General features: G+C 51.6%; 1 protein-coding gene and 1 long non-coding RNA gene across 2 annotated transcripts in view; both read left to right on the top strand.

Moving 5' to 3' along the window:
• Window positions 1-841: 841 nt before the first annotated feature.
• The window catches only part of GPR143 (G protein-coupled receptor 143), a gene marked incomplete at its 5' end in the record, with an annotated part of 58,618 nt that continues 49,274 nt past the window's right edge, over window positions 842-10,185 (top strand). The window contains one exon of the mRNA XM_077745970.1: window positions 842-949. Within this exon, the coding sequence (XP_077602096.1) occupies window positions 842-949 (108 nt within the window). The remainder of the gene's footprint in view (window positions 950-10,185) is intronic.
• Window positions 5,169-9,804, top strand: LOC144216563 (uncharacterized). The gene is made up of 2 exons (XR_013330684.1): window positions 5,169-5,997; window positions 8,995-9,804. It is a non-coding gene; the product is annotated as an uncharacterized LOC144216563 (long non-coding RNA).

The raw sequence follows: 10,185 nt of genomic DNA, 5'->3' as shown, positions 1-10,185 counted from the left end.
GCCTGGGGAAGCGACAGCCACAGCAACGAAGACGTGGTAGCCCCGAGTCACCGGGAACCTACTCTGTACCCAGCACATTACGTAAAGGGACATCCGGGACACAGCTGCTTGAACACGCATCACCCCAGTTTACAGAGGGAGAAACTGAGCCCCACAGGGATTAATGTTCCGCTTTAGGTTGCTGAGCCCGGTCCCACGGGGGACACACGCACTCACGCTCTTCCACTCACAGGGACCCGTGCCGGATTGGGTACTGGGGGGGCGGTTTGCACCGAGCTAGGGAGTCGGCTTTCCTCTGTAAGAGGTTTAGACCCTGAGCCACCTTTCGAGGTTCCCTTGATCTCCAGACAAGAAAGAGGCTGCAGCATCCTATGTGGAAACCTGGCCTATAAAACTGGGGACTAATTTAGGTTTGTTTGAGTTCTAATCTTTGGGGGCCTTGGAGACGTGTCCTTTAATTTTTTTTTTTTTGCTTTGTTTAGCCATTTTTGAGAGACACAGAGCTTTAGCAGNTGCCGAACACCACATGATCACCCCCGAGCCGATGGTTCTCTCTCTCTGTCTCTGCGGGATTGTGGGTGATCTTCTCCCATGCTCGAATGCTCAGTCTCAGGCCGTGGTGTTTGGCAGAAATCGGTGATGTTTCCAAACGTTGGAAGGTGCCCACAGCGGGCACTAGTGTATTTTTTGTCACTGCAAGCACCTCTGGACCGTCCTTTGCTTTTCCAGAGAAGAGTGAGCTTAGGAAAGCTTTGCTTCCTTCTAGGTCAGGCCGCCTGCCGATAGAGACCCTTTCGTCCGCTGCCTGATTGCAGTTCCGTTCACCTCAGTACCTGAGAAGAGTTTGTTCATACTGCACCGTGGCCAACGTCTCTTAGTAGTGGCCAGACTCTTCTAATTTCCCTCCTCTCTCCTGTCTCCCTCACACCAGCCACAAAGGCTTTCAAAGGTATGTGCGGGTTCATTTGTTTTCCTTTATATTTTGTATTGTCTTTAGTATCTTGTATGATATTACAGAACTGTAATCATTTTGATATGAGTATTTTGGGCTTGTGGAATGAATCATCAGAGTTTCCATTATTTTTTAGGGGAAAATCGCTGTGGTATACAAGTCCTTTAGATTCCAAGCATGTTTCCGGAAAGAATTATGATTGCAAATCAAGGTTTTTATTGTATGTATAAAACAATACTTTTCAACTTGGGAGTACTTAAAAAGGGATATCTACTCTTTTTAAAGTGTTGTGTTTTTTTTTTAATTTTTAAGTTTAATTATATAAGAGAGAGCACGGGGGAGGGGCAAAGAGATAGGAAGAGAGAGAATCCCAAGCAGGCTTCACACTGTCACAGTTTGGAGCTCCATGCCGGGCTCGAACTCCCGAACTGTGTCCTGAGCTGAAATCAAGAGTAGGTCACTTAACCAACTGAGCCACCCAGGCGACCCTAAAAGTCTTCATTTTTAAAATGCAGTTTTAGGGGCCCGTGGGTGGTTCCGTCAGTGAAGCGTCTAAGGTTGGCCCACGCCATGATCTCACAGTTCATGGGTTCGAGCCCCACGTCGGGCTCTGTGCNAACAGGCTCCAGGCTCTGAGCTGGCAGTCAGCACAGAGCCCGACACGGGGCTCGAACCCACGAACCGCGAGATCATGACCTAAGCGAAAGTCGGATGCCCAACCGACTAAGCCACCCAGGCGCCCCTAAAATGCAGTTTTAGAAAGCCATTGGCTATTTTTCACTTTTTATTTTTTTTAATAAAGTAGCCAGCAGTACCTCTCGAGCACTTTTAACTGACCCAGTGCTGGGGAGAGGTCGCTAAGGAATGTAAAGGATGCAGGAAATCGGAAACATTAACTCTGGCCAATGAAGAAAATACAATAGGAAAAAAAAGTGCACCATCAGGCACAAGATGACTTTTAACTGCAAAAGTTCTAGCAGGCGAGAAAGAAACCCAAGTAGAGAAGGGGGGAAGAAAAGGAGTTAATCCAGTGATAGGAGAAATTTCAAATTCTTCCTCTTTGTGGAAATCTCAGGTGGGCGCCAAAGGAGAACTCTGGCTTCATTCCTGCCCCCTTTTCTCTCAAAAGGATTTCAGACACATCAAGGGCAGAAGGACTGAGGAAGTGGGGCTGCGGGTTCATTGGTCCTTGGGTGCGGACCCTGTGAGCAGAGGAATGTTCCTTACAGGGAAGTTGAACGCGTCAGGACCGAAACGCTGTGAATGAGTTCAGAAGCTTCCCAGTCCTGCCCCTTCTGACTGTGCGTCCTGCGCCCCGACTCCCCAGCGCAGGCTGTGCGTGCAGGGTGGGGCGAGTGAGCAAGCGTAACAGCCCCTGGGCTTCTGGCTGAAACGACCGGGCGGTGGCCGCAGAACGGGTGCGGGTGGGCAGTAAGGAGTTTCTTCGGGCAGGTTGAACCTTGAAACGCCTTTGGGATCCCCTGTGCATTTTCTAAGGCTGTTGTAAGAAATTGCCATAAACTGCTTAAGACTTTTTTTTCCTTCACGGAAGCCAGAAATGTGAAATCTCGGTGTCCGCAGAACCACAACCCCCTCACGGAGAGAATCTGCTCCCTGGCCCCTCAAGTGTCTGGTGGCTGCTGGCATTCCGGGCGTTATGACCAGATCAGTCCAACCTTGGCATTTGTGGCCACCCAGCCTCCCCTTCCTACGTCCAGGTGGCCCTGAAATGGTGAGAGGAGAAGGTTCCAGTGGGACACTAGACCCCCAGGCCTCTGCTCGGCCTCACTTCCCTGCAGAGGACCCCTCATGGGACGCAAATGACTCAAGTATAGATGGAGGGGTGGCAAGGACTGAAGGATTCCCAGAAGCCCTTGGGGGTGGGGGTGGGGCATGAATAGGAGTAACACGTGAGAAGTGCTCCAGGGACCAAGGAAAGCCCGAGCCAGTTTTAGGAGAGACTGTGGATGCATTTAGTCTCTACAGCCCCCTTGAAGCGCCCGCTAACCACGGATGGTTAATGCGGCTGTCGTAGGTCAGGCCCAGGGGGACATTCGGCGCCAGCCGCCAACGCTGGAAGGTTTCAGGGGCGTGAGGGCCAGTCAGTTGCTGGAAGCAGCAGCCCAGGTGCTGGTCAGCCGGGACCAGGCGGCACCGGGGGAAGGACGCCGACAGGCGCGGAGGCAGGTGGACGTTAGCAGCGCCTTGGGGGAGCCGTGGAAACGCTCCCAGGAACGTGCCCCGCAGGGAGAGGGTCAAGGCCAGAAAGGGGAGGGGCAGGAGGAGGGCCTCGCACCCAAAGTAGGACAGAATCGGCGTGCTTACTGCCGGCAGGAGGGCCACTGGAAGAGCTAGTACCCCCGGCAACTGGACGATTCTGAGCAGGGCCCCAAGCAGAAAGAGACCATGTGGTCCAGGGCCGGTACCAGCGGGCCCCACGGCCTCATGGGGCCCCCGAAGACGACTTTGGGTGCCGGCCGCCATGGAGGACAAGGGGGGACTAGCGAGGAGCCTAAGTAACGTCATTTTGAGTTTAAGGCCTCCATGGAGAGCAAACTCGGGCTGCACGTAGCCCCAGTCCCAGGAAAAGCCTCAGACTGCTCAAGGCTGAAGCCACCCTCGGACCGCCCTCAGATCAGCCAATCAAAAGAAGTTAAAAACATTCCTGTGGTCTGAGTCAGGGACTGAGGACTACAGATAGTTACTTTGTACAAACTAGCCAATCACTCACCGCTTGCCTAAACCCCACGGGGGCCCTTTGAACTCACCTCATAATTGGTCATTTTCAAAGGATTCTCATAGGTCATGATTGGGTCCCGCCAAAAGTAACGAACGCCTCACAGATACTGAATGGTCAAAACTATAACCATGGGTGTTGTACAATTGTGATTGGTGTCTATGTGATGATGCTATACGTACAACGTGTGCACTGTAACACCCCCGTCCCTTACCCCATAAAAACCCTGCTCGCTATTGTTGGGGGCTTCACCCTACTGCCGCTGCGCCGGTTGACTGGTGAGCCCCTGCTCGAACTTGTACTAAAGACCATTATGTACCTGCATCGGTGTCAGCTCCTTGGACGTCTCAGGGGACTCGCGATTCGAGCATAACAGTCTGTGTNTTGGTCTCTACACCCCACACCCCCCTTGAAGCGCCCGCTAACCACGGAGGCGTAATGCGACTTTCGTAGGTCAGGCCCAGGAGACATTCAGCGCAAGCCGCAAAAGCTGGAAGGTTTCAGGGGCGTGAAGGCCAGTCAGTTGCTGGAAGTAGCAGCCCAGGTGCTGGTTAGCCGGGACCAGGCGGCTCCGGGGGAAGGACGCCGACAGGTGCGGAAGCAGGCAGACGTTAGTGGCGCCTTGGGGGAGCCGTGGAAACCTCCCAGGAAGGTGCCCCGCAGGGAGAGGGTCAAGGCCAGAAAGGGGAGGGGCAGGAGGAGGGCCTCGCACCCAAAGTAGGACAGAATCGGCGTGCTTACTGCCGTCAGGAGGGCCACTGGAAGAGCGAGGGCCCCCGGCAACTGGACGATTCTCAGCAGGGCCCCAAGCAGAAAGAGACCGTGGTCCAGGGCTGGTACCAGCGGGCCCCATGGCCTCATGGGGCCCCCGAAGACGACTTTGGGTGCCGGCCGCCATGGAGGACAAGGGGGGCACTAGTGAGGAGCCTAAGTAACGTCATTTTGAGTTTAAGGCCTCCATTGAGAGCAACCTCGGGCTGCACGTAGCCCTAGTTCAAGGAAAAGCCTCAGACTGCTCAAGTCTGAAGCCACCTTCGGACCACCCTCAGATCAGCCAATCAAAAGAAGTTAAAAACATTCCTTTGGTCTGAGTCAGGGACTGAGGACTATAGTACAAACTAGCCAATCACTCACCGCTTGCCTAAACCCCACATGGGCCCTTTGAACTCACCTCATAATTGGTCATTTTCAAAGATTTCTCAAAGGTCATGATTGGGTCCCGCCAAAAGTAACGAACGCCTCACAGATACTGAATGGTCAAAACTATAACCATGGGTGTTGTACAATTTTGATTGGTGTTTATGTGATGATGCTATGCGTACAACGTGTGCACTGTAACACCCCCCCCCCATCCCTTACCCCATAAAAACCCTGCTAGCCATTGTTGGGGGCTTCACCCTGCAGCCACTGCACCGGTTGACAGGTGAGTCCCTGCTTGAGCTTGTAATAAAGACCCTTATGTACTTGCATCGGTGTCGGCTCCTTGGACGTCTCAGGGGACTCGCGATTCGAGCATAACAGTCTGTGTGCCCATACACCGGAGTTTCTATGCCCCAGCTGGAGCTGTGTTTCACGGGCTACTTGTGTAAAAGAAGGCGCAACAGCGCTCCTCAGAAGGGGGCTTCTGCGTCAGGCTGTCAGTCAAAGGTCTGTAACCCTGTTAATTTCACCATCATTAACCCAGGAGACTACAAGCGGTCGTGGGGCACCCAGATCGGCGTCTGAATCTATGGGCGGGGCAGAGCCCCAGGGACTGTGTTACACGTCAAGAGGGTCACCCGCACGCCTCCATGTACCATGAAGTCTTCCACTCCTTCTACAAAGAAAGACGTAGCCCCCCTCCCATTTCAGTCCCCGCGAGGAACTTGTTTGTAGCCCTGGCAGAGACTGTAACCCAGACCCTAAAGATCTCTTCATGCTGCGTATGTGGGGGAATCAACGTGGGGGATCAGTAGCCATGGGAGGCCAGGGAATTAGATCCCCGCAAGCCTTATAATGGAACAAAACACCCCAGTTCCACTACCAGGGTTTGCTCCTCAAAACCTTCATTATTGGGAAGAACTATCTTTGCCAATGGGGAGGAAAGTTCACCAGCTCTGTTGGAAACTTAACGTGCCTGGGCCAAAGGTTGTATAATCCAGCCACCTGGGAAACCCAATGGTGGGGGTGCCCGGGTCACCTTGAGCTGGATCCTCACCCCTGTCTAACTTCTCCCATCTCCAGGAGGCTTGGGACAATGTTGACGCAGCCATCGAATGGCGGGTCCCAGGAGGGCTCTGCTGGATACGTGGAAAAAACAGCTTATCCGGTACTTCCTTCAGGCTGATGAGGGTCATGAATGTTGGTGCCTATTTGTCCATCCTTCTGCTCCCAGCTGCTAGGGAGGACCATCTGGAAGTTCAAATGTACGGAGATAGGGAGACTGGAAGGAAGCGGCGTGCCCTCCAAGTTGGCAATTGGAAAGACGATGGGTGGCCTCCCAAGCATATAATCCCATAGTATGGCCCTGCCACCTGGGCGGAGAATGGGTCCTGGGGCTACCGCACCCCCATTTACATGCTAAACCGCATAAGCAGACTGCAAGCAGTTGTAGAAATTATAACCAGTGAAACTGCCAGAGCCCTTAACTAACTAGGCAAGCAGCAAACCAAGTGTGCAATGCCATCTATCAGAGTCGCTTGGCCTTAGATTACCTGCTTGCTTCTGAGGGAGGGGTTTGTGGAAAGTTTAACCTGAGCAACTGCTGCCTCCGGATAGATGGTGAGGGAAAAGTCACAGAGGAGATCACAGATCGAATGAGGATTGCTCATGTCCCTTCCAGACCTGGTCTGTCTTCAGCCTCGTTGAGGCCATGGTTGAAAGAAAGCCAGCCACTCACAGAATGATGTTACGGAAATAAAAGCCTCTAAACCAAAATGATGTTCTTGGACCCTAAATAGAGGGGTCCGAGCTTCAAAGTGAGGAATGTGGTAGGGTCCCCTCCCTAAGGAATGTAGACGAAAAATGTAAAAACCTAAAGATTAAGGAAGGCAACCTGGCTATATGCAGATAGGACATACCTCACCATCCTGTAACCTGAGACCACCTAATCATAGGGCATGTTTGCGTGTTACCATATATGGGAGACAAAGAAGTAGAAAATGTACAGAAAAGCACGCCACCTGGTGTTCAGGGCTCATTGTTCAGGTATGAACCCAACGGAACCAGTACCGGCATGAATAAAGGTGCTTCCTGGAAAGGAAAGTCTCTGTGCAAGAATCCCTTACATTCCAAGACACAAAATGGGACTTTCGTCTTAGTTTGGAAGCATTGTGGCTAACGCCCCGCTGTTTGTGCAGACAGATCCCAGGGCTCACAGGAGAGGCAGAACGGGCGAGTTCTCTGCCTGCCCCCAGGGTGGTCATTGGGGAAAGAGTGTCGCACCCTCATGCCAAGTGACAGCTCCCTGAGAAAGATTTGGGATAGCTCCGAGACAGATTGGCATCTCATTCTCCGGTGGCATTTCTGGAAGGGTAGCTGACTGCTGATCAGCCACTTTTGTGGACAGGAGCAAAGGGCGTCGGAGGGGAGGAGGGCTCAGCAGTGGGTGAGCGAGCTCTCCAAGTAATGCCTGAGAACACCGCTGCATATCCCATTCGCACAAAACTTAGCAGCTTAAAACCGCAAACTCAGCCTGACCCAGGGCTGCTACTCAGGCTAACAGATCCAAGCAAGGATTTTGAAAGCTAGTGACTTCCTTGCAAGGGACAAAAGTTTTACCTGGGGAATGGGTAGTGGAGGGTGTAAATTATCTTTTATCCTTGTAGTTCGTGAGATGTAATCAAGGTCTAGATCTAAGTGGCTCTCTTAGTCATGTGCACGTGTAGGCGGCCAAGTCCAGGATTCCTTCTTTCTCCCTGGGGTCCCTGAATGAGGCGGGGCATTTTGCTTTAAGCAAAAGCCAGGGATTTCTGGGAGGGCGGAGACCAGTAGTTTACCTTTGCTTTAAAACTTCAAAATTAGGGGGGCGTGACGAGAGGAGACAAAGGGGGGTGAAAAGGCAGCCACATGGATGGGCCATGTCCACATCCTCCACGTGACCCTCAGCTGAGGTCAAAGGCATAGACCTTGTGGTCAGAGNCTGCATATCTCATTAGCACAAACCTTACCAGCTTAAAACCGCAAACTCAGCCTGACCCAGGGCTACTACTCAGGCTAACAGATCCAGGCAAGGATTTTGAACGCTAGTGACTTCCTTGCAAGGGACAAAAGTTTTACCTGGGGAATGGGTAGTGGAGGGTGTAAATTATCTTTTATCCTTGTAGTTCGTGAGATGTAATCAAGGTCTAGATCTAAGTGGCTCTCTTAGTCATGTGCACGTGTAGGCGGCCAAGTCCAGGATTCCTTCTTTCTCCCTGGGGTCCCTGAATGAGGCGGGGCATTTTGCTTTAAGCAAAAGCCAGGGATTTCTGGGAGGGCGGAGACCAGTAGTTTACCTTTGCTTTAAAACTTCAAAATTAGGGGGGCGTGACGAGAGGAGACAAAGGGGGGTGAAAAGGCAGCCACATGGATGGGCCATGTCCACATCCTCCACGTGACCCTCAGCTGAGGTCAAAGGCATAGACCTTGTGGTCAGAGCTCAATCGGTGCAGGGCTTGGGGTACCCAAGAGGAGGATGGGAGGGTTTTTTTTTGTCTTTTTGTTTTTACTTTTTTTAGCATTTATTTTCAAAAACAGAGACAGAGTGCATGCAGGGGAGGGGCAGAGAGAGAGGGACACACAGAATGCGAAGCAGCTCCAGGCTCAGAGCGCTCAGCACAGAGCCTGACTCGGGGCCCGAACCCACAAACCATGAGATCATGGCCTGAGCCAAACTCCGACATTTAATCGACTGAAGCACCCAGACGCCCCGAGGATGGGAGTTTGGACACCAGTCTGGCAACCTTAACCTTGATTTACCACATTGTATCTGGGGAAGATTTTTTTTTTCCACTCTCAAACCCCTTCTGGGTCCCAACCTGCTTCTAATTTGCCAACTAACTCACAGTATAAAGGTATGATACCTGGGTCCCCAGTGCCGACTCGGCGGTAGCAGTGAGAGCCAACACCAGCAACTTCCAAGCAGCAAAAAATAATTGTGCGTGTGAGATTCCAGTGAGACTTCCTTGTGAAGTCTCCCAAATGCAGCAGGAACCTTCCGTCCCTTCCCTAGGATAGCATTCGTGTCACTGTGGAATGCCTCTTCCCTTCGTACTCCAGATTTTGAGAGACAAAAACCCAGAGATACTTCTTTTTTTTTTTTATTTTTATTTTTTTTTATTTCTAGGAAAGAGAGAGAGACAGCGTGAGCAGGGGAGGGTCAGAGAGAGAGGGAGACACAGAATCCGAAACAGGCTCCAGGCTCTGAGCTGGCAGTCAGCACAGAGCCCGACGCGAGGCTCGAACCCACGAACCACGAGATCATGACCTAAACGAAAGTCGGACGCTTAACCGACTAAGCCATCCAGGCGCCCCAAAAACCAAGAGATGCTTCTGTGAGACTCTCGGAGAAGGCATAGGGAGCTTGCACTTGTGACCAGCTCCTGAACCACACTCAGGCTGCCCTTCCGGGAGCCCATCTGGAGAACCCCGGAATCGCCAGGAGAGTCTGCATACTGCCGGAGCTCAATAAATGTTATTTCATGCCCTCCCTCTCACTCCCCAACACAGCCACAACCACACACGCGCGGAGAAAGGAGCCATCTGTATGTACTTCCTTAGAGCTGAAATAATTCGGGTGCCGTGTGGGAAGGAGGAGCCCTGCAAGGCTGGAGGGACTGTTGATCCGGAGGCGGGGAAATTCCTTCGCTGGCCGCTGGCCAGAATACTTGCTTCACTTGAATCTTTTCTTCTGAACTTCAAGGAATGTCGAAGTATTGGACTAGCCTTAGAAAGAACAGGAAGTAACCGAGGTCGGCTGTCTGAAGGGTGGTAGACATTTTACTACAATGGACAGATTTCTTCTAGGCAGGGAAAGGAAGTCTCTAAAAAATTAATTGGTCGAGATCATTTCTTACTTTTGCATAATTATACACGTGGAAGGGCTGCAGGAAATATTGTGTGATTAACTTCTTTCAAAATAAATTCTTTTGTTGGAGGGGCGCCTGGGTGGCTCAGTCAGTTAAGCATCCGACTTTGGCTCAGGTCATGATCTCAGAGTTCATAGGTTCGAGCCCTGCGTTGGGTTCTATGCTGACAGCTCAGAGCCTTCAGCCTGAGTTCTGTGTGTGTATCTCTGTGTCCTTCTGAAGCTCATGTTCGTGCTCTCTCTCTCTCTCTCAAAAATAAACATTAAAGATTTTACAAGAATAATAAATTCATCTGTTGGAACAATTTTAGATTTACGGAGAAGTTGCAAAGATGAAACAGAAAGCACTTATAAAGGCTCGCCTGGTACATTCCTCATCACTGAACTCCTATTTGGAATTCCCCAGTCTGTACGCTAGTGTCTTCTTTCTGAACCCGGGACCCAACATTG

This window comes from Crocuta crocuta, unplaced genomic scaffold (assembly GCF_008692635.1).
Source record: "Crocuta crocuta isolate KB4526 unplaced genomic scaffold, BGI_CrCroc_1.0 scaffold512, whole genome shotgun sequence".
NCBI lineage: Eukaryota > Metazoa > Chordata > Mammalia > Carnivora > Hyaenidae > Crocuta > Crocuta crocuta.
The sequence above is the reverse complement of the archived record's forward strand: the minus strand, read 5'-3'. Positions and strand labels throughout refer to the sequence as shown.